Source organism: Centrocercus urophasianus, unplaced genomic scaffold (genome assembly GCF_019232065.1).
Source record: "Centrocercus urophasianus isolate 14NV4802_14NV808 unplaced genomic scaffold, USGS_Curo_1.0 seq_16, whole genome shotgun sequence".
Classification (NCBI taxonomy): domain Eukaryota; kingdom Metazoa; phylum Chordata; class Aves; order Galliformes; family Phasianidae; genus Centrocercus; species Centrocercus urophasianus.
In genome coordinates this window covers 4,753,703-4,779,358 of record NW_024884711.1, presented here as the reverse complement: position 1 = coordinate 4,779,358, position 25,656 = coordinate 4,753,703, and the positions used below count along the sequence as shown (strand labels likewise).

The 25,656-nt window shown below is 40.2% G+C and overlaps 1 protein-coding gene across 1 annotated transcript in view; it reads right to left on the bottom strand.

Moving 5' to 3' along the window:
• LOC122159683 (myosin VIIA and Rab interacting protein) overlaps positions 1-18,828 on the bottom strand; it is a 176,957-nt gene extending 158,129 nt beyond the window's left edge. The window contains exon 1 of the mRNA XM_042817472.1: positions 18,693-18,828. Coding sequence (XP_042673406.1) covers positions 18,693-18,802 — 110 coding nt within the window. The 5' untranslated portion in view covers positions 18,803-18,828. The remainder of the gene's footprint in view (positions 1-18,692) is intronic.
• Between the last annotated feature and the right edge of the window lie 6,828 nt (positions 18,829-25,656).

The window sequence follows — 25,656 nt, the reverse complement described above, 5'->3', positions numbered from 1 at the left end:
AAAGTTCAAAAGCACTGTGCCCACTGTTTTAACACAAGAACAGCATTAGCCAAGGCAGGAACAGTAATCATCTCGTGCTTTGCTGAGAAGGGCCCACACAGGATTAAAGCTGACTAATCACCCACGGGTGCACAGTTCCAGAGAGATCATGCCTCCAAATTCTAGCTTTATTAATGCTACAAACAGCAAACAGAAGAACAAACCTCTGTTAAACCAGACACACAAGCTTATTTTAAAAAAAAACACAAAAACAGTGTTCTAACTCAAATCCATGAAGCTAAAAAAACAACCCCAGGAAGGCTGAGGCTTCAGTCCAGGTCACCATACCCTGCTAATCCTTGCTAAGCAGAGGTCTCTGCCTTGCACAGTCTTTGTACACCCAGAATTGCGGTGCTTTCCTCAGATCAAGCATGCACTCAGCTAAGTTTACAAGTCTATTAGAAAAGGATCAGTGTTATTACCCACGGTGCTTAAATTGGTTCTCAGTTTCTTCTCAGAATCACAGAATTGTAGGGGTTGGAAGGAACTTCTGGAAATCGTCTAGTCCAACTCCCTACTTCTCTACAGTAGGTTATACAAGAAAGCATCCAGGTGGCTACTGAATATCTCCAAAGATGACAACTCACAACCGCTCTGGGCAGTCTGCCACCCTCACAGTAAAGAAGCTCTTCCTCATATTCACCTGAAATTTCTTATGTTACAGCTTGTGCCCATTGCCCTTTTTCTGTCACTAGGCACCACTGAAAAGAGCCTGGCCCATCCACTTGACTCCTGCTGATCAGATATTTAAAAGCACTGATACGATCCCTCTCAGCCTTCTCTCCTCCAGGCTGAACAGTGCCAGGTCTCTCAGCCTTTCCTCCAGGCCCTCAATCACCTTTGTGGCCCTCCACTGGACTCCTAGATCTCTGTCTTTTTTGAACTGGGAAGTGCAGAACTTGGGACAGTATTCTCAACATGGCCTCACCACGGCAGAGCAGGGGGGAGGATCACCTCCCTCAATCTGCTGACCACGCTCCTTTTAATGTGCTATGGGATACCTTTAGTCCTCTTGGGACGTGAGAGACGGTGTCAAAAGCCTTGCTGAAGTCAAGATAGAGAGCATTCACTGCTCTCCCTTCATCTACCTTGCCAGTCATGACATCTTGGAAGGCTATCAGGTTGGTCAAGCATGATTTCTCCTTGGTGAATCCACGTTTACTACCTCTGATAACATTTTCTTCCACTTGCTTGGAGATGACATCCAGAGTAAGTTATTCCATCACCTTCCTAAGGTCAGAGGTGAGGCTGACCGGTCTGTAGTTTCCTGGGACCCCCTTCTGTCCCTTTTCTGAAGACTGCAATAACACTGGTTTTCCTCTAGTCCTCAGTCATCTTTCCCATTCTCTATGACTTTTCAGACATGATAGACAGCAGGTTGGCAATCACTTCTGCCTGCTCCCTCAGCACTCGTAGGTTCACTCCACCAAGGCCCATCATATGTACTGAGTTTGCCTAGATGATCTCTACCTAAATCTTCTTTGACCAATGGGAAATCTTCTTTTCTCCAGATCCTCTCTTTTATCTCCACAGTTTTGGATTCCCAAGGCCAGTCTTAGTAGTAAAGACTGAAGTAAAGAAGGCATTTAGTAATTTTGCCTTTTCAGCATCCCGTTACCAGTGCACCCACCTCACTCAGCAGCACGCCCAATTTTCCCTACTCTTCCTTATGATGCTTATATACTTAAAGAAGCCCTTCTTGTTGTCCTTGATCTCCCTTTCCAGATTTAGTTCCAAATGAGCCTTGGCCTTCCTCACTGCACCCTTGCTTGCCCAGACAACATTCCTCCAAGTGACCAGATCCTTTTTCCACATTTCACTAACTTCTTTATTCCACTTCAGTTTCTCTGTTAGCTCCTTGCTTACTCATGAAGGTCTTCTGCCACCTTCTCCTTAATCTACTACAATCTTGTCCTGTTTGAAATTCTTGTATAAATGGCCAGTAACTAGTGGGAGACCTCCAAGGAGCAGCACAGTTCAGAGCCAGACTGGGCTTCAGAGCACGACTGATGTTCTGTTAGTTTCAGAGTGTGCCTAAAGATACTCAAAAGTAAACCAGTTCCTCTGCCTCAGATGCCCCTCAGGCAGAGTAAAATTAAAGCCATGCTGGATTGGTGCAATAAACATGAAAGCAAAGAGGACAGCCAACTTCACACTGAAATGAAACACCACTTTTATGCTGTATCACAGAGCTGTCCTTGGGCTACAGCAGGAAAGGTACATCTAGCTCTTCGGCTCAGCCTCTTTCTGCTCCTTCAGTCACGTCAAACAGCACCACAAAGAAAGCTGCAAAATCACAAGCGAGTAGAGAGGTAGACAGATCCAGAAATAGGAAAGAATGAGACATACATAGCACACATGACTTTTCTGAAGAATTTTTGAGTATCTGAAGATGTGAGGTCAAAGCAGCACAGCTGTAGTAACAGACAGAAATTGAAATAAAAGGAATTACACTGACATCTCTGAAGTGTGCAAATTGCCTTTATCCTGTGAAATATTGTACGGTGGTAACCACAAAACTCTCCTAGAAAAATCTTTTACAGGAATAGATGTTGTAAAAAAATCTGGTTTAAAAAAAAAAAAAAAACACAAAAAACAGTTGCAGGGAATGTTACACAACTATGATTAAGCTCATTGTCCCAAAACAATGCATCCTTTTGAAATTCCCTCTGATCAATGCCTCTGTCACCTATGGTCCCACAAGCACCATTAAACCTGTTACAGGGGATTTTACAAACCTTAAGTAACACAGAGAGATTGAACTGGGCACCTGGCTGCTGTAACATACTTGCTAGCTTAATGTACTGGACACAATTTATCATCACATTACTTTGATTTTACCTCATGACAAGTCCACCAAACTAAAATGAGGTTCCTAATATGCTGTAGAAGCCAGACTCTTTAATTAAAGGAGTGGTCTACAGCTGTCAGATTTAATTGTGCTAAAGCAATCAACAGAAATTTGCATATGCTGATTGCAAAAATAAACATTTTTTAAAACATCAGCCGTGTTTTTGTGTCTACATTCTCAACAACAAAGTTCCCTTATATTAAATCGGAAGTCAGTTGTTTAAAACTGCGACACACTGCAGCTTTCATAGGAACAAGATTACACAAATAAAACAGGAAATTTGCACTATATTTTCATATTCTCTGAGTATTTTTGAAAGATGAAATATGGATTCCTAAGACACCAAGTCCTACTTGCCCAGAGACCAATAACATACACCTCCAAGGGACAAGTAATACAGGTTGTACATACACAGTAGAGAATGCTACCTTACAAATTAAGGAGAAAGATAAATAACTCTGAGAAAACAAATAAAAGGAACTCTGCACCTACCATTTTAATCAAAGGCCTTTGAGAACAGGCAGCAGCTTCCATACCTGGGCTGACGACACTGCATGATTGAACTTCTTTTAATATATCTATGGGGAAACACCACAGAAGCAAGTGGCCAGCTCTCAGTTGCAAGGCCAAATTTCCCATACACTTTGCACGTGTTCCTGACAGGCCGGTATCCACACTGGAGCACACTGAGAGGCACAGCATGTCTGCCTGACTACAGAAGCAACACAATCACATCCGTACTGCTCCCCAAGGACACATACACTGCTTTCAGCCTTGAGATTGTATGTCAGCTTGGTAGGGCCTGATGCTACTTACGGACTCCAGGCTTGGCTGCCTTCAGTGCCTACTTCCTTCAGAAGAGAATACCTGGGAGAATACCTACTGCCTTCAGTAGGTATTCTCCCAAACAAAAGTTGCTGCTACACTCACAGAACGCCACCTACATCCTCCACTCATTGCAACCACAACTTAATCTGCAAAGAAAACCAAAAGCTTTGAAAGAAAGGCCTCTCTTCTGCAAGGGGTCACAACATCACATCGCTGATGAGACAGACAGGCAAGAGGTTCTCCTTCATTATTGCAAACTATTTTCTCAAATTCTTTATGACTGTTCTCTTGTGTGTTGAGGGTTAAAGAAACAATGCCAGACCAGCTGGCACAAACTACAGGAAGACATGTTTGAGTGAACAGAGCTGCGATTTCCTTCTGGAACAGCATTTTGGACTAGAGATTGGTTGCTCTCCTCTTCCTGTCAGGATGGAAAATTGACCATGGCAATGTTTCAAGAGCATTCAAGTGGATGCCTTTGCACTGCCAGAGCAGTAAGAGGATTTTAGCTACCTTGTGCAGAGCTGTAAACCATTTCTTTATATAAGCAAATAAACTTCAAAAGTCCATTTGCTGGTGACGATAAAGACTTCAGCCATCTGAAGTTGCTTTCACATATTTCCTTTTCACATGAGCAATAAAGCTGTTATAATATTAACTCCTAGACAGGTAAGAACCCTTGCATCTATAAATAGGGGACAACAACTACACAGAATGTTGAAATGCTGCCTCAGCATCAGATGTCAATACAATTACACTGCATTGCTATGTTCAGTAAATAAATCACAAGCACTTTGTTTTTTCTGGAATGGGTACAGGTATACTCCAGAAGTATAAACACTACATTTGTCCATACTAGGAATATAGGAAGCTTCCAACTGCAAACAGCAGAGAAGGAAGCAACGTCATCCTTGTGCATCTAGGAGAGAGTGGGAGGAAAAAGGAAGGAGCAGTGCACTCTTTGGTCTACAAAAATAAGACCTCCAAAAACATCACTTTCTCTTACTATATCTTCCAAAAAAATTGATTTTTATAGGCTATATTTAATCATAAAATAAACCTTTATGATGAAATGAGAAATTCCCACAGTTAACAGAGACACTCTAAACTCGAACAAGTCAGTAGTTGTGATTTTCATTCCAAAAACACTGCAAATTGTATAGACAATTTATTGTGGACATAATATTACCAATCACAGCCAAAAGCCAGTGTTCAGAAATACAAAAAGCAGAAGCCACATTTTACATATTTGCTTACCAAACTCTCAGGAGTTCACAAATAGGAAAGTATTTATAGTACAATCTGTAGTGTCAGATGGGTCTGTCTTCTTTGTTCATCTGTTTGCTACTAGCACAAAGATGAACATCAGCAGGTAAAATCCTTCCAAGCTTAATTCATTTGAACAACTTCATAACAGAAGCTAATGACAGATTCTGCATCAACACTACTGTAAACCAGGCTAAAATAGGGGAAAAACTAAGTACTGACCACCATTTGCATTCAATCCATTATTATTAACCTTCAATTGACAACTGAAAATAGATGAGCAAGTGATAATCCAGTGTAATTCCAAATTCCTTCAACTACTAATGATGCAAGTCACTAATTAACGCTCAACACTTAGACATGGTTGGTTTCATTTTAGCTACCAGACACAGAAAACTGTATTTGATTTGTATTTAACTCAGGGAAAACAAAAACAAAGTCAACTGTAACAAAGAGCTCAAATAAAACATTCAGCATGCCTAAAATGTGAAAGTTCTGGCATTACAAATGTGTTCATGGGATGATGGCTTCAAAAATGCCAACTTGAATTGAAACAAGTCTCCACTGTTTTATTTATTTTAAGCTGCAGACTCTCTCCTAGTCACACTTGTTTGATGAAAATCAGTATATAACTTGTTATCCCTCAGAAGCCCCGAAGACACAACACTGCTAGATTGAAACACAGATGGTTTTATTACTTCTTGTGCAGTATCTTAAAAAAAAAAAAAAAAAAAAAAAAAAAAAAAAAAAAAAAAAAAAAAATCTAATTACAATCATGCAACCCTACCAGCAATGAAAAGGCTGCACAGGCAATATTTCCCATCTCTCCAAGGCTGCAGGGACTTTAAGAGAGCAGTAAGGCATGAAATTAGAAGACCTCCACTCAACTTTTGCAGCAATGGCCAAGTTTGTAGAGTTGGCATTAAAGGGGACAAGAACATATTTGGTAAGAGAACACCAACAAACAGTAACTTCACATAAGCATTTTTACATTTACACTTTTTGAAGCAGGAGAATACTAAAGGGTCCCCTTTAGCTAAATAGGCTCATACTTGCTGCACCTTGCTAATTCTCACTCACAGGCTGTTAAGCTACCTTCCTCTCTTCCCCAGACTAGGACACTCAGAAATTTGGGATTGTATCTTGGCCCCTGACGTAGGAGCTTCAAGACTCCACCTCATTATCTATGCAGACACAACTCATATCAGTGAAGTAAATACACATTTTCTCCTCCCACTATACGCCCCATGAGCCAAAGAAGCAGCAGAATACCAGAGGTACAGCAACAAGTTTCATGCATCAGATTGCTTCCCTGCCTAAAAAATAAATTCCTACAGCCTCTGCTCTGTGTGCCAGTGGCAACTGGGGTCTGGTTTTCAGGAGACACCAATCATGTCTGTTTTTCATGATGGCTGCTCACCATACGAGTATCTTTGCAGAGTGGCACTGTGCTAGGCTCCCCTTCCAGGGAGTTTTTGAGGTAATTCCACTAGATATCACAAAAACATGCGAGTAAATTGGTAACCTGCCATAGTGTTCTTGCCATGAAACCAATCTGCTTTTTATTAACCTACCATCAGTGCAAAGTACGAGCTTTGTTTACAAATAATGACTACGTTGCCCATCCTGAGATCAGAAATGGAAACACTAATGACGTAACCAAATGTTCTGTAATGAACTACAATGTGGTTTAGTATGGCCACAGAAATAGATTATTTATTGTCTCAAACTCCAGAACTGCAATAACGTGCAATCTTTTAAGTATTTCATTACAAATTAAAGCGAACCTTAAATACGATTTCAAGGAAAGATATTAGGTATGATCAAACCTAAATTCGTCAATAAATAATAGCTTACACATCAGATAGGAAAATGAACACCTGACATACTTTAAAGCTTTGCAAAGCAACGAAGTACTTGAAAATGAAAGAAGAGGAGTTGAAAAAGACAGATGACTCTTATAGCATGTATATTCATGTATGTATCAGGAGGCAGATCTATTCAGCACTTGAATCAAATGGAAAAACCTCCTCCAAAATCTTCTCTAGAGAAATACGTTCCTTAAAAACAGATCTTCCAAAGCATTAGTGACATATATCACAGTACCTTGATTTTGAAAGCTACCTACATAACACCATGCAATGAAAGATGATAGCCAAATCATCCCGGTATGATTCTCTGTTTTTCAGGCTTATTTTTAACTCAGCTTTCTAATTCAGGTTATTCTCTCCACTGCAGAGAAATCTTAAATAGAAGTAATGGTGGAAATGAACCAATGATGTCTATTATGCAGCCAAAGGGTTTATTATTAACACAGAAAAAGGCTGTCCTCCATCTCCACTAGTTACCTCTCAAGTCAGCACAGCTCATTAGAAGGCACAGTGCAAATAATGTGGGCCCTTCTTAAATAGCATTCAAGATTACAGTACAGTTTTTGAACTATACTACAACTATTAAGGGATATAAAGGAATCGAAGGTGTTATTTAATCATCCCTTTATTAAATTCCACATGTTTTCAGGGAAGACCAGAACCTTCACCAGTAATAGAGGATCAAAATTAATCTGCCCCCTACGTAAATTACTCAAATTGAAATAGAGAGGCCTGGGAAGTTATTATGCCTTCAAACTTCCTTCAGCATTCCTAAATCCAAAAAAACCAAGTCATTATCATAACTGGGTTTAACACAAGGTATTTGATGTTTTACTCAAGAAATGGCAACGTTAAAATCTAACTTCTGTTAATCCATGACATATTTTCTAGTCACAAGTTAACTGTGAAGACTCTGTTTTCTCAAGACTGGTGGCACACACAATGACACAGTGCTTATGATTCCTGTCACCTAGTTGCTACCCGCTTTACAAAAGTTCATTTCAATTAGCATCTCTAAGACAAGGTGTTTCAGTCTGGTTCACTATACACTCAGCATCTACCACGTTTAGTGTGACATGCCCAGATTCCCAAAATGCAAAGACTTAAACACCGATGTATCCTGGCAGTCACAGCGCCCCATTATTTGGTTTTTACTATGCAGAAAGACAAAGCACATCCTGCCTTGTAATCCTCTACACTATCTACTGTTAGCTAAAATGAAAGCATTTTCTTGAGTGACCAAAAACTCCAAAGACTACAGAGGTGTTTTATCCATGCAAAGCCAACTGAGCTAGATTCATAAAGCCATGAAATCATAAGCAAGAAAAAAAAAAAAATCAGCCTCTGATTTCACTGGACACTAGTGGTTTCTGTGATATTTTTCTTCTTCCTCCTCCTCCTTCCCTCCTCTCCTAATCTCCCTCGTCTCAGATAACCCCAATCACCATTACAAAGTGTTGTAAAATGCTGAGGCAAACAAATCAAAGGAAAATCCCACCACACTGAGTGAGTTAAATGCAAACACATCAAAGATGTACCTGCCATGTTCTGTAAAACCTCTGAAGTTACTCTTCTGCAGCAATCAGCAAATACTGGGATTACAAGACTCTTTTCCCACTGAATCAAAAGCAGCATCACAGTTGCTTCCAGAACACCTGACTGTTCACACATGCTACAACAATGTATTGCTGATTTACTAGGATTAGCATTAATTACTGCAGCGTGAGGAGTAACTAATGCTACAACACCAATTCCTGCAATACCAGGACAAGGCATTAAGATCATCATTTCTGCACAAAGTGATGATATCAGCCACGCTCCCCTGCTGCAACTTTACCTCCTCTGCCAATTGATTCAGAGGCAGTGCTGAGGAATTCCCTGCCAAATAGTCTCTTAAAAGACAGCATAACAGCTGAGTCCCAGTAGCTCCAGTTGCTATTCCCAGCAGAAGTCACTGCTGCCTCTGAGGTGCACCTTATTTATACCACAGCTACAGCACACCTGGCACTGGGGAGAATTTTCAGACCACTCACACAGTCATAAAGTGCCAATGCCAACAGCTTAACCAGGGACAGGTGGGTCAAAATGCCGTCCTCCTGTGAAGGACGTCTCCTGAGAGGTGAAGCTGAGTTGTATGTTGACTAAAGGAGCTTCTGCATCTTTTTACATTACCCAAGGGCAGAAAGGCTTCGTCCCAGTGCATGAACTGCTTCCTCAACTGATTAAAGACAACTGAAATTTGAGAGAACTGCTGTCCAGATGAACACTTTCAGAGCCTCATGGACTGTGCTAAGGACTAGAATAGTATTTGGTTGGATTTGAAAGAACAATTATTCTCTCCTGCGCTAACATGTCTTCTGTCTCCTTTTTTATTCAGAAAGCAACAGGATAAAAATAACAGTCTGCAACTAAATTAGGAGTTTGGCAAATATGAATTTAAAGACTGTGCCCTCTTAGACCCACTAAGAACATTAAGAGGACATTTTCCAGCAATTCGATGGACAACTAACTTACTCTAAGCCAAGAAAATCTCTATTGCAGCTGGCTGACAGGCCTGCCACCTAGAAGATAGCCTTTTAATCTGTTCTAGACACACAAATAGTAATTCAATCTAGTTGTCCAGTCTCCCTGAAATTGGGCCACTTGAGAGACTCCAAACTAAGCATCCAGATCTCCAGTTTTATCTCTCCAAAATGAAAAGTTGGGCCCATGTTCATGTAACACAAGGATAGGCATGCTTAACTTGCTATATATCTCTTACTGCCAAGGCTGTCCTCCAGTTCTTACCTGCTCTGGCACTCTGAAGCCAGCATGGTTGTGCTGATTCAGTAGAGTTGCAGAGGACACCAGAAGTGACATTTTAAAAGGCAGAAGAAATGAATGCCCAAATGATGGAAGGAAAAGCAACGGTCAGGATACTGTACTGTCCCTGCTGAGGCACAGACAGTCCACCAGTCCTGGACTGACTTGCAGACTGCTTAAGAGTTTCCTTTCACACTTAAATCCACTCTCAGTTTCACACTGACTCATCACCTATCATTGAAGAAAGCTCATCGGCCAACTAGGTTTATGTCAGCACCACAGAACAGTTCACAAAAGACTGAGTGAGTAAAACATGACAAGTTCACACTGCTTGTAATTAATGAGAAAGTGATTTTTTTTTTAAATCTAGAGGATTGAGTATAACTGAAATACAAGCTCATGTTCCACTCAGACTAACTGCTCGTACCTGTAATATCAGAGCAGTCCAATCAATTGACAGTATTTACAAACAATATATTATGGAATTTAGAGATCTTTATCAGTGACAGTACTATTCAGATTACAGCCTCCTATCTAAAAGGAGATGTCATGTATCTGTCATATGGGTTGTCTATAACCCATTAAAATAAAGTTTTCAAGAGATATTACACCTAATATCTTTCCACCAACTGAAGCAACACCACTTCCAAAGACAGTTCCAATCCAGTCTGATTGCTTAAGATAGTAATCCCGTTGTAAACCAGCTTTACAGAGATTTATATATTTTTCTTCATGAAATTTGAACAGAAGTCAAGAGTAAAAACGAAATAATTTTGAAGTTTAGTAAGTACCACAGAATGAAAAAGAAAGTACATTTACACTCATCTGCATTCAGGAAAACTTTACATGAGGGCTGCTCCAAAGGTAATGGCTCCTGTTCTATTACATTGGCTCATAATGTTGGAGGAGGATGTCGGTGGTATGGTAGTAGAGACTGAACCTTCCCATCAGTATTCCATTACACGTTGTTATCATGTGACAGATGGCAGCAGAGGAGCAGTCTGACAGAATGGTGTCTGACATGAAAGCACAGATGAAGCAAGGATGTGGAATTGAATTTCTCCATGCAGGAAAAATGGCACCCACTGACATCCATCAACACTTGCTGAATGTTTAAGGAGACCAAACAGTGTTGTGAGTACCAGTGAGTGCTGCGTTTCAGCAGTGGTGACACTGACTGGAAAGACAAGCTATGTTCCAGACAGCCATGGAGATTGTTACAAGCATGGCCTCCCGTTCATTGCTAGTGAAAACACAGAGCAAATAGTGGTGACTTTGTTGAAAAAACAGTCTTTAGCTCAGAACTTGCCCATACCAAATAGCGCCATTGTGCTCTTTGTATTTCCTCTAGCCTCAGACACAGAGTCAAATACACACCGGCTTCAAATGTGGGCACCAGTAACTCCAAGTTACCTCATGTTCAAGTACAATGAGAAGGATCACTCTCTAATAACTGCCCACATTCATACTGCTATTCTGAAGTAAACATGAAGCTCCTTACCTTACCCCACAGTCATGATAAGTAAGGTAGAAGCATATACTGAGGTAGCACCCATTATAACAGTGATTTGTGGAATGTTAATTGCTGTACCACTGTCTGTTGAGGCAGCAACTGATGTTAGCACATTTCAAATATTGCAAATGCAAAAGATATACGTGTTAGTTTATATCACTTCCTAAAATTATTTTCAGAAAGGTAAGAAAAGTCAACCCATTTTATTCCATATGTGCAACCAACAAGTGTACCCACAGTTAGAAAGCATGTTCAAAGACATCTCTGAAACAATATTTTGAAAGTGTTAACAAAGTGTTTTGACATCTCTGTAGTTCTCCCACACATGTAAATCCCATTATCATTTAGCTGAAAATATTCAGCAGTTACATTTAGAAAGAAAAAAGCTGAGCTCTCTTCAACATACCCCTTACTCTAGTTAAGACTGTTTTCTTCCCAAGGTTACCTGGCAGTCCTTTGAACTCACAAAATGAACATGCTCATAAATACCAAAAATTGAACTTGCCTCTAGGCAAACGCTGTGACGTTTCTAAAAAGGAAGTAGTTCACAATTGCCAACTCTGAATTCAGCAGGCAACGGGAGAGACCAAACTCAAGAGGTCTGTAACACTCATTCTCGTGTCCAAAACAGGTTCCAGAAATTGATGGCATTCAGACAAACTGAAACAGACCATCCTAAAAGCCTGTAAGACATGTGAATTCCTTTTCCTCATGAGATTCCCTGTATCAATTCATGGACATTTGTACATTCTTCCCATGAACTAGCACTCAGGTTGGACATTAGTGGTCAGGCACTGGCACAGGCTGCCATGGGAGGTGGTGGAGTCACAGCAGGAAGTCATCAAGAAACCACTCGGATGTGGTACTGAGGAACATGCTTTCATGGGCAATGTTGATGGTGGTGGGCAGTTGGACTAGATGATCTTAGAGGTCATTTCTAAACTTAATAATTACATGATTAGCACTAATAAAGAGATTTCCAATAAATTAATAGTGAGTAACATATATAATAAGATTAGTATCTACTTTCTTCTTCAGAAAAAAAGAAAAAGCTGAAGCACTTCCCATGCAAAGCACACAAAAGAAATAGCATTTTTAGCAACTATTTTCATTGAGATTCCTGTAGAGCCAGAAATCCACACTCAAGAGCGCATCTCTGCCTCCTGCAGCAGGGCTACTTAGGTGAGATATTACTCCAACAAGTCACGTTTAACACCTTAGACTCCTCATACAGAAGACATCTGAGATTAAATATTGATTTTACATTATAGCTATTCGTTATCACTAGACATGCACACTCCTTTTAGTGAAACTATGGTCGTTAATTTGACTAGTCATAACCTGTGATGAAGGCCAAATTACCACAAAAAGCATGTAATAATTTTACGTCTCAGCAACCTCACGGTCCCTTCTTCATTAAATGCATGCCCACAGACCATTCCAGTTCACCACAGACCATACAGATTTCTCGCTGGAATTTTTTCCTTTTTGCATTTCTTCATAAGCATAATGTCTTGTATTAATTGACACTCAGTTCACCAGCATTCTCTCTCAGTTAAGGCATTGTAACCACACTTAGAAGCCACTGTTGCACCAGGACTATGGAGTGTTAGCACAGAGAGCGTGAGGCAAACCTCAGAAAGAACAGATGCAGACTCCAAACCAAACACCGCAGCACCGCACATGAATAGCTGCGTTGCACCACTGCTGAGACACCTACTTCTTTGCATAACTTCAAGCACAGCACTTATTTGGCAGCCAACAGCATACTCAGATCACTGTTTCTGGAAATTAATGGCAAGCAACAGTTTCTAAATGCATTTGAAAGTGCATCCTTACTGACTTTGGAGCCAAGGTAAGCATTAGCTACTTGGCTTTTGTTCAGAATTCATCCAGGTCACTAGTTGAATATTTTTTCCTAAGTAACTTAACCTGAACCAAGAATACTGTTGAAGGATTTCTGTCAAGATATGAAGCATCATAATTTAGAGAGGGCTACAAAATAACAGCACCAAGTAACCAGTAATAGATGAAATAATTGACAATCCAACACTGATGTTCTATATTAGCTAAGAAATAGATTTCCTTTCCTGCCTTGAAGCATTACACAGTAAAATTGGTGATAATCTAGAAACAAGATTAAGAGCAAGACAGCTTTGTTAACAAACCCTTAAAGTGGTACCATTCCATTTAACATTGTCTTAAAAACAAAAGCAGTAGCAAGGTAACATGAAGTTGCAGCTACAGTTCTGATTAATCAGTCATTTATAGTACTCAAAAATAAATTTAGACAGATGAGTACTAAGCTTATGACATCTCAGCACTGCATTGGAGAAGTAAGCAGCTGTGTTAACATGGGAATACCAAAGAACATCCTCCCTCAGAGGATTAAGTCACTCCAGGCTTTTTTCTTTTTTAAATCATGGGGAAGAGAAAGTAAGTGTCAGGACAGCTCAAAAATAAGTGCTAACCATTTTTTTTTAGTGCTGTGTGTGGCCTTGTTCTCAGAGCCAATGAGCAGAAAGTGGTATATCACAGCCTCACTCTGCAGATCCCTCGAGGGGTTAATGAGCAGGCACAGGAACCAACACTGTGCCTACCTGCTAGGAGATACCAAAGCAATGGACAGAAGCCTCCTTGTGCTCTCCCCAGGCTGTTCAGGAGGAAAGGGCAGGGAGACTGATCTTAGGAAAATGCTTTGACCAAGGTATTGATCAGAATTTCACCCACTGAAACTCTGGAGCCTGTGGAGGAAACCAATCTCCGTCACCAGGAAAACTGCTTTAAAACAGCTCTGTTTGAACTGGAGGAGAAGTGGGAAGAAGGATAGCTTTATTTTGTTTTATTCAGGTATTTAAGACATCTGCCACAGGAAGGGAAGAAGAACTGATAAGCAGAATCAACAGATAGCTACCCGAATGTCTGCTTGGTGTCTTGCCAGTTTGATATGACTCATACAGACAACACTTCAATTAACAGGTTACAAGGAGTTTTGTATTTTATCTACTACAAGACCCATGACACACACTGTGCATACACCCTAAGCCTACAGTAGTCTCACAAGAAATAGAATCCCAACTGGTCTCTCAATATGGCCAGGTATGAGAATTTGTTTCTTAGGAAGCCTCTTCTCAAGCCTAATTTGTACTCCAAGGAGCTGCAGTGTGAAAGGAACAGAAGGATGAAAACAGACAAAAAACAACTCTTAATTTTAAATGCTTAATCTTGTTCTACACAGGACAAAAGGCTCTATTTTAATTCTTCACCAAATTTCTGGATGTGAGAAAACAGCAACAATCAGAATGTAGAAGGCCCTCTGCTGAGCACATGCATTCATATTTTCTACAAAAAAAGCAAGCAAGCCAACCAGTGCTGGTGATTTGATTGGGAATCAGTGAAGTTCTTTACCACAGCTGAAAATGCAACTGCATAAGTGAAGACAGCAAAGCTAATCTTTACCAGCTAGCTAAAAAGTAGACCGTATCAGGCAAACCATGCAGATATTCTCAGCCTGTGGATAACAGACAACTCGCAACACCTCCCTAATGCTTTTCCAGTCACTCCATGCAAGTATATTAAGTGAATAACACCTTGTGATGACATGCCCACATGGTACCAGAAGGTCATTTTTCCTCACAAATCCATTTTCCCAGGTGATTAACAGCAATGGTTTAAATAAGACAAAACCATGTCCCCACCACCACAGAAATGCTTTTCAAACCAGTCCAGCACAAGTTTCCAAGGCTTACCACAAAACTACTACCACACAAATGACTTACTCAGCATTCAGTACAGTGATGGCCAGAGGTTACAAAAAGACAATTTATGTGGCTTAGGCCACAGCCTTCTAAAAGCAAAGGAGCTACTGACAGAAAAGCCCTTGCTCAGCATCCAGAGGTTCTTCCCTCACTGAACCTCACCTATGCCTGTTCCTTTTCTACCCCTCTGCCTTTTCTCATTTTATACTTGTTTTGAATATTCAATTCAGTATTAGTGCAGCTGACCTTCAATCTGTCTGCATGGACTATTGTTTTCATAAGCAGGTTGGGAACACTCATCATTTTTCTTCTGGTAAAACAACAATCTTATTTCATATTTAAAACTTACCTAATCTTACTTGCTTCACAGCAGTCCCAATCTGAAACAACCAGACAGCACATTTATAACAAATACAACACAACCTGTAAAAAGAAAACCAAAGGAGGAATGTGTTTCCTGACAAGGGAGAAGACCAATACACACTTCCATGATCCGGAAGACTGAATACACCGACAGTAAATGGCAACAAATGAAAGGTGGCAATCTCTTTTACACATCTATTTGTGCAAAGAGGCCTATCTCACAAATAAACACTCAGCCTTAGAGACCCTGGTAAGCTCTCCTCTACTGTCTCTATTAAAAAAAGCAAAGTGCAGACATAACACAGAAATTATAAAGAAACATGAGAAATTCAAACCTCAGAACAGTCCAATCTTCCCCTTGACTGACAAACTGCAGGAATGCAAAGTCTGAAATTAAAGACTAAAAACAGATTGTCCAGGAGAAAACAAACCAGTAGTGTGTCCAGTAAGTTTACCCTAAAAGGAATCTCCAGAAACTAATATCCCAATAGCCAACAGACAGCCTGCACAGTCTGTATAATAGAGGTGAAGTACACAAGGCTGTACCATCACAGCCCAATGCTCAGAGTACTTGCTAAGCAACTCAAACTAATCATCTTCCTATTTATGCCAGACCTTCCTTGTTTATCTGCATCAATTGGTTCACAGAGAACTAAGACTGCTTATTTAGAAGTCAGTGCTGTAATTTTAGCCTAAATGGCTCTGAATGATTATACCAACACTGGAATAAATAAAAATATAACACTACTGCCAAAGAACAGAACCAACACAATCAAAATAGAAAGATTATGGGTGAACAAGCAAGAAAGAACAGTAAATATTATTAATCTGATATCAGACAGAGCCACAGCAAAAAAAAAAAAAAAGAAAAGAAAAGGAAACTGCACTGATAGGGAGCAGCAAAGCATGACAAATCAACCACACTAATTGCTAGCTATTTATATGCAGTTATCTTACTGTTAGCTTACTATTTTTACCCAACTGATTTTTCACAAAACATACAAGAGCCTGTCTGATAAGTGGGAAGAAAGATATAAGTTTGAGAACTGCTGCTAAAATTCCTCCCTGCAGAGAGACTCAACACAGCTTTGCATTAAAAAAGAAAAAAATGCAGATGACCAGTATGGCTTCTTAGATGTGTTACATTTCACTTTAGTATTTACATAGCACCCATGTAAAATACGACAAAACTATATTACTGGGAAGAGGACAGTATGCACACAAGTTCTACCCTAAAATACTAAAAAAAATAATAATAAGGGCCTTTGACTCCCCCCATACACATCCTTGAAACTGGTGGCTCGTAGTGCTACAACTCTTCTCAAAAGATAAGTCAAATTTTGCCAGCAGTTGAACTGCTATCTATTGTTTAAGGTCACACATTTTATTTGAAACAGATCTATGGAACTATCCAGACAAAAATATAGAACTTTTCTCCACACATTCATTATGTCATTTTGTTTAGGGAAATGTGTGAAACTAATTTAACATGCAACCAATTGCAATACTGTAAAAACACTGGTACATTAGCTCTGAAACAGTTGCCACTTTTCTACCATAAGAACATCCATCAGGAGCTAAGACAAACTTCAGTTCTTGTAGCATCTTACTGAAGTTTTCATCTCGGGCTAGAAGAGTAAAATCTTTCTGATCAATTTTCCGTGGGCACCCTACATCATCTTTCCCTTTCCTCCTCTTCTTGCTATAAGATCCAGTTGTACAGAACAGGCAACATGCCCAGAACTTGCTAACTGTGGTGTGCTTACCTGGTAGAATAAATCCAGCCACACAAATGAGTCAGAGAAAGCCCCTCTATCCACCCTTCTCAAGCTCTGTCTATAACCCCTCCTGGCTTTGTTGTGAAGGGTAACCAAAAAAATGATCAGTACAACCAACGTCAAAAAAAATAAAAAACACTTCTGTGTACCATCCTCCTCTAGTCTTTTTTCCCCCTGAAGAAGAACAATCCAAGCAAGAAGCTGCATTGCATGCAAGAAATGAATGAGGCCTATGCTGCAAGTCTCCTTTCTTGTTCCTGATGTTCCAAATAGTTTCAGAAACTATTAACAGAAAATACGTGACAAAGAAGGGACTCTGCTCAGCTCCCCACTGCACTTAAATATGAAACTAAATGCATTTTTGCTTTGCTGACTTCAGCTGGGTGCCAAATGATAAAGAAACATATCTGTGATAGTAGTGGTGTAAGGAAATGTGCATTTGCTAACTATAAATAGGGACTTCAGACTATCCTGGATGGAGAAAAAAAAAAAGTGTTTAAAGGAAGTACTAAAAAAATAAGAATTCAAGGAAATATAACTGAAGCTACAAGAAAAGTAGTGCATTTATGAATTCATGCCTCTGCCATTAGCCCTCCTTGTCACATACAGAGCCCCAGGGCTGAGAAAGCTACCTCACAGCTAGTCTCATTTGCTTTATTCTGGGTTGTTTCTGCTTGCAATCATTTTTTTGTCAGTAACCTGAACACAAAGCTTCTGAACACAATGGATAGTGTGTCAGTGCTTATTCTGGGGAAAGAGATGGATAGAGCTTCTTCATCTTCAGATATCAACATGTAGACAATGTATCTGAATAAAGGACAGACAACTATGAACTTCAACTTTAGAAAACAATTAATTTTCTTAACATGAACAGAAGTTGATGGTCACATTCAAGGCAACCACTGCTTAGACATACAGAGATTAAGAGACTATTCCTGTGGATTAGGCCTGGACAGACTAAACACATCAACAAATTACTACGCAATAATTGGATCTATGTGAAGAAGGTAGGATGCTTACTGCCCCTCTGAAGGAATGATTATTAATGCACAGAACACCACAAAATTGCACAGACGTGGTCATCTCTACTCTTCCTTTCTTTGCAAACAGGAGCTGCACGTAGTCAGGAGGAGTAATGTGTGTGAAGTGTGTTGAGTGGGGCTGTGTGAGCTTCGTCTGGGGTGTCCTTGTCTCCCCCACAGTCAGACATCCTTGAGCACGAAGTTGTGCCATGCCCATTCAGAACAAAGGAACAGAACACTGCTTTATGAGGCAGCGAGCATCTTCCAACCTGGTTGAAATTTAATAGTACATAGACTGCTCCGAGCTATAGCTCCTTGATTGGTTCAGCAACTTCCCAGGTAAATATTGGTGTAGTAGCTTAACTCTGCTATTTCTGGCAGTCAAACAGCTGTTAGAGCACAACCAAGCCTTTTGTTTTTTCCCCCCACAGAAGTTACATCCTTAACAACTACAGGTCAAACTGCGGACCTTTGATATCAGCCCAGTTATTCAAAGCATACCCAGACAACAAACCAAAGCACCTTTGTTTCTCAGCTTCCCCAAAACCAGCCTGCAGTGATCCAAAAATACCAATGTTTTCAACAGTGTTTTTAATCTTACCTCAGCCTTTCTTCTTCTTTCTTACGAAGGCTGAAATCTCGCTGAACCACCTGAAGCACATGCTCTGCTTCTTCATCAGTCAAGCCAGAAAGATCCAGTTTTCTGCCCATTGCACGCTCTGTCCTGGATACGAACAGTTATGAAGGAATACCTGAAATCAGAAACAGTAAAAAAAAAAAAGTAAAATACATTGAAAGAACTTTTACTTTTCCCCACGAGCTGAAATCACATCTCTTCAAAGAGAAAACATTTATCATCTATATTGGAGAAGAAAATGATTCGCTGCAAAATTTTTCAAGTTATATGCATTGAAGGCAATTGCCTTCAGTTTTGAGAAGAAATGCAAAAGGTAAGTGTTTGTGGTATGAAATGTTGAGAGAAGATTGCAATGTTGTCCTCCACAAGAAATGCATTAAGATTACTAAACTGAAGCGAGGTTTAGGAATTTCTGGAGATTTTATGCCAGCGGTTTGCAAAATGCGACCTCCAAGACTGTGCATGAACCAAGAACTTGGTTTGGTTTGTTTTGTTTTAATAATAACCACAAATGGTTTCTACTAGCAACTAAGGATCAGGAATTATTTTAAGATGTCTTTAAAAAAGTGAGTATATACATTTCAAATGCATTTCCCAGAATAACTGGGAAGTCACTACTACCACAACATCATTACTTCCCCTTCCTGTAAAATGCAATGGAGAGAAAAAAAGAAAACTAGCAAAGTTTACGTGCAAACTGAAGGCACTATAAAGTCTGAACTAAAGGAACACAGTACCTTTACTTCATTAATAGCCGCTCTGTTCTGAGTTGTTTCCTCATGACCTTATTAACTGTGTCGAATGTTAGTAAACTCAGCTATCAGTATTAATTTCTACAATATGATCTATAGAGTTATTTGGGCAATCATAAAGCTGCCCCTCACCACATTAAGTTACAGTTTCAGAAAGAGTACATCATTTTGGAAAGTCTGTTATGAGCTCCTCACAACGTATATAATAATTAGGGACAAGCAGAAGTTCTTATACTGTATCAAGGAGATAAATACTACTTGGCATCAGGGGTTCCAGACAGTACTGCAGCATACACAAACTGTGTGCTTCCTGTACATCCCTTCAATTCAGCTGCTGACTGTGAGCGCACATTAGAAGGGGGAAATTTACCCTAAATCCTGGGCTATGTGGGCAGCCTCCTACCTCTTGTGGGCTGGCAAAGAATTCATGTCTATTTACTATTAGAGTCACCAGATGCTGTATGTAAACCAAACCATGAAAATAAAAACATTGGGAACTCACTGTCTGTATTCCAATATCCTATTAACCTCCAAGGAACTTGGGTTTGGTTTTGTTTTCCCTCAGGAAATCATTTTTCTTCACTTTGCTAAATCACCTCTGATCTGGGAGTATCAGAGGAGTATATAAATATTTATAAACAGTGCTTAAATGTCTTTTTTCAGTAGATCCACATTAAGCACACTGGAAATCTACAACAGCAAATTCTCTAGAGAAGGAGCAGCGTGGAAAAAAAAAGAAAAAAAAAAAAAAAAGACACCAAAACATTTTACCAGCCTAAAATAACTTCCATCCTTAGCTGAAATAACTGACACAAGGCAGTTTGCCTTCATTCCTAACACTTCTTTACTAAATATCAAACTGAATGTGAAATTTAAGCTCTCAGAGACATCAGTGACTAATGTAATTCCTTAGAAAACTTTTTCTCAACAAATCAACACATTGTAACAGGAAAGCTTAGGCTTAATAATATGAATGGGTATTGTTTGAATAATACGCTAATCTTAATACTACTTACAGCCTGGTCTAAATCTAATTAAAACTTCCATATTGAAAAAAAAATTATTGAATTTAACAGTTTAAGAAAAACAAACACACACAAAAAGAAACAGAAACAACTGACAAAATGAAATGCTTCTCAAGAACTGCCAGCAACATTTCTGCACTTTATAGCAGACAAGAGCACCAACAGAAGAAAGAGGATGAGCAGTACATTTCCCAGTCACTCACATGAAACCAAAGCTGCTTGCACTTGCAGCCTCAGCAGAAGATTAGCATTACATGAGGGTGGGAGGAAAAACCCAAACTTTTTTATTTTTTTCCTTTAAGTACCACTTTAAACAGATCCTATGCTTGACACAGAGCTCCAATGCAAAGCATGTTATGCAAATGGTCACACTGAGTATTGTACAACAAATATGTAATCAGAGTTCAATGCTGCAGTGAAAGCCTCACTAGAAAGGCTGCATTGAAAGTCCTATATCTACTCCCAGTCCACCAGCAGAAACCAGGAAGAACTTCCTGGGCAAACTCTTCATAGGCAGGGCTACAGAGATGAAGAAGGGTTGGAGGATCCTTCAAGCAAGGCAAGGCCAGAGCAGTAGGACTGCTCAGCCTGAAGGAGAGATGCGCTGCGGGCCTATCAAGTGCACATCAGGAAGAAATCCCACCGACACCTTTGTCGAGGCAGATAAGAATGTTCTACGTGTCTTCTCACTTCGGCACAAGTTGCCATTGTGGTATCACACAATTCCACAACGCTCTACAGTTTTGGCTTTGAAATACTACTCGTGTGCACTAATGAAATGGGATAGAGAAAGAGTCATATTCTTTCAACGCAGCTACTTGCAGCTGAAGTGTTTCACACCTTCCCTTCGCCTGCTCTCAGCTTTAGAAGCACCAGACTCAACAGTAGAGCTTTTCCACCTTGCACAGCTACTGCACCATTTCCAGTATTTCCCAAGTAGAAAGCTGAGAAGAAAAAAATAAAAACAACTGCTAGCAATTACATCTTTTGTTGTGCCACCAAATAAGTCGTCTTTATGAGCCTTACTGCCAGCAGACCCACGCAACCTATGTTATGACCTACATAATCCTGCTCAGTGTCCTGCAGTTATAGCTAGGCATTATATCAGCTTTTGCAGAAGTCTTCTAGCACTGTAAGAAATTCTTTATCTAACCCTACAGTGAAGATTTTGCCCTTTTAACACATACAAGGTGAAAGACAAGGCCTTCCTCCACTGCAGAGCTCCTTCACTGTACTCCATACTTAAAAAAAAAAAGTTGTTTCATGAATGTCCCAAAGAAATAATCACACTGCCACATTATTTTTTTCAATTTAAATGCCACACAATAGGTAATATCTGAAGTATATGATGGCACACACCTTACTTACTGACAAAACTAAATCCCAAGTGTAGAGAGAATCATCTCAAGACAGTTGAGCAACACAGGCCTTATCCAAAATAAATAATTTAAAGAATTTCTTGATTTATTTATTTTAAGAATTTCAGTGTGAAGTCTACATGCTGCAATAAGCAGCACCAAGGATATTCTTCCCTTTTCACTGGAAATAAAGTGGATTCCCAAAATAACGAGAGGGAAAATAAACTCGTGGGAAATACAAAACCTCCTCTTCCAATGAGAAATCAATCACAGTCCAGCTGCCTCTGACATGAGGACTTACATTCGGTATGCAGTATCTTCAAATCAGACATAGAACAAGACCTCATGAAAGAGCTTATTGCTCACTAAGCCCAAGCCAATTTTAACTGAGATTTACTGCACGTATTTCCTGGTCTACCACCAAAGCAGAAAATTATCCTCCTCTCAGACTCACAGTCATCTTAGGTCAGAAAACTGAAGAGCTTGCAAGTTTCTGAGCAGCATTAGGTTTGTTGAGCTGAAGGTGGGGTGAAGCTGCAGGTTCAAAACAAAATTTATTCAGTCCCTTCTGGAAGAAGCATTCCCGCTTTATTTTATCACTTTAACTTCAAGTACTGGAAGGCCACAATGAGGTCTTCCTGGAACCTTCTCTTCTCCAAGCTAAACAAGCCCAGTTCCCTCAACCTTTCCTCATAGGAGAGGTGCTCCAGCCCTCTGATCACCTTAGCAGCCCTCCTCTGGACTCGCTCCAGGAGTTCCACATCAAGTGTTCTTTTTACAGGACAAAGGCCAAAGATTACATTGGAAAACTTCAATTCTGTCACTTACATTTGACAAAATAAAAGGGAATGCCATATGTAAAAAACAAAAAACTGAAATCCACTTTCCCAAATCCCTATTTGAGCAGGGGATTGGACCAGATGACCTCCAGAGGTCTCTTCCAACTTCAACCATTCTGCGATTCCATGAGATTATGATCACTTTATACTTGGTACTTACGTACCAAGCCTACAGCTGACACACAAGCATAAGCCCTAGTGGGAATTCAAAATGTGCTATAAAAGCCAAACTCGTTGACCAGAACTACCTCTTCACCGTCAACAGCAAACTCCTAAAAGAAAGGCTGATCCAGAATCTGGTGATTGTGAAGTAAACGAAGGATCACAGGTCTCCCAATATAAACTTATAGCACATGTTTCATTATAATTGATTTCCTAATTGATGTAAAATGAGAGTATACAGGAGTCTCATCTCCTGCTATTTGTGTTGGATTTAGACAAACCATGTTCTATTTTCTCTAGTCAGCAGCAACTGCATTATGAAGGAGACGATCAGTCTGACAGCGCTCTGACTGAGAGACTGATGATTACTTCTGCCAGAGTGAGGAAGACAGCTTGGCAAGAAAGACAAAACTAGAGCAGTAACGCGCTGAGATGTGATCGTACCGTGGATGCCTGGCCTCTCCTCCACGTGCCTTCCATCCAAAGCACAAAGTGCAGCTCATTACTGTGACGGGTTGTCAATGAGTGCCAAGTGAACCATCACAGGTCAGAGAGAAACCAAAACATGGAGCTGGGCCATGCAAGCGACAAACGGAGAGCAGCAAACAGCCAGCAGGGCTTTCCTTCCTTCTTCTGCCCACCAAAACCCAGGAAACAGCACACAGAAACACAAAGACCTCACTGCAGCCTTCCAGTACCTGAAAGTAGCTTACATGCAGCAGGGGAACTGACGTTTTACATGGTCTCACAGTGACAGGACAAGGGAAAACAGCTTTAAAACAAAAGAGGAGAGATTTAGGCTAGATGTTAAGAAGAATTTCTTTACTCAGAGGGTAGTAAGGCACTGGAACAGCTTTCCCAGAGAAGCTGTGGGTACCCCACCCCTGGAGGCACTCGAGCCCTGGTTGAACTTCGGCAGCCTGATCTGGTGGGCAGCAGCCCTGCCCACGGCAGAAGCTTGGAAATGGATTAACTTTAAGATCCCTGCCTCCAACCTAAGCCATGCTGTCATTCCATGATTTGCACAGCTGGGCTGCACTGGCCTCAGCCTTCTCCCAGCACTCCTGTCAGTCCCAGCTCCAAATATCAGCCCTTTAGTCAGATGGAAGCCCACAGGGAGATGGAAGAAACAGCAGCTCCTCCTCTGTTCCTTCAGAAGATCCATGGCAGCTCACATCTCATTGTAAAAGGCAGACAGAGAAGACAGGAGTACTTAGAAAAGGGCTCAAGCTCAGCTGAGCCCAGGAAGGCTCAAGAATCTCTCTCCTGCCCTGTGGCAAACTATCTATTTCCTTTGTCAAGGTTAAGAAGAAGCATTTTCCACCTTGCTTTCTAACTCTGCAGAAAGAAATAAAGAATTCAGACACAAGGAAAAGCATGTTAGAGAATAAGTCAGGATCTCCCATTTTTTTGTAAGGCATGAAGGATGGCAGATAAGGCCCAACACCATGCGAGCTGCTGAGCATCATGTAACAAAAAATGTCCTCCTCCAGTACCACAGTGATCACTATTTGAAAGAGTAGATACGTAGCAGCATACCACAGATAAGATTCAACAAACTAGCCAAGAAAACTTAGATCCACTGAGATAATTCTCCCAAAGCCAAGATAGCAAAGCATCACTATTGTATAAAGCAGTGATAAGACCTCTCATCCAAGTACTTTGTATCTTTAGCTTCCAGAAGGTAACATGGACACAAAAAGAGAAGTTTTTGGAATATCTCAAGCAATCTGGAAGCACCGCATTTCACCACTGTGTAGGAACTTAATTTTGCATTTCATTAAAGAGGAAAATGATTATGAAAATTTTTTAAGCTTCTCATCATAACTTGAAAGCCATACTGTGATCAAGCAATACAAGCTACAAAAGCAAACAGTTGAATGTATTGTTTGACTGCTATCACAAAAATCTACACCAACCAGTATTTAAACATACCACAGGCACACTCTACACAATAAAAAGGATTTTGCCTCCACACCATACGGTGTATTAACTGACACCCTACACCCTTTTTACTAAATATCACCCATCCAAATACCCCTACATTTGATCCAAGAACTTACATTTGATTGTGACAACATTTCTGTGGGAGCAGAACACAGAATCAGAAACTTGGACTTCTGGAGGTAAGGAAATGCTTCCAACAGTAGTTGCCACATTAAGACTGCCTTGTCTAAGTAGCACCAGATGTGAAAACAAATTTAATACAGTGAATCACTGCTAATTCAAACCACTAACAGGAAGATCCACTGCAAATTACTGCATTTTACAGATTAGCAAGTAAATGAACAGCATAAAAAAAGCACAAATGCGTCATAAGACTGTGCCTTCTGCATTCAACCTGACACCTGTGAACTGTTTCTAGCCCTGATTTATGCTAGAGCAAACAAGAATCATAAAGGATACAAGAGAACAAAAAGTGACATCTGTAAAGCCACATGTCCCAACTCACCGAGACTTGGTAATGAGCTGCAGTTGGTTGACACATAACTTATGCATCATGAATGGAAAAAGGGTTTCAGAAGCAGGTTGTTTTGGAATTTTTCAGGTAAACATTTCTTAAGAGCCATAAAACGGGAGCAAAATACAGACAAACCTATAAAAAGCCTCTGAAAATCAAACTGAGGGCTTGGGTTATCTGTCAGTTGTAGGGAAGAAGAGGCACTGGGTTGGATACGAGCTTGATTACCTTTCGATATCAGCACGGCACAACATAGAGCCAACCTGAGATCCCAACAATAAACATAAGCCTGAACTTCACAAGTTCATACAAACAAAAACATTTGCATTCA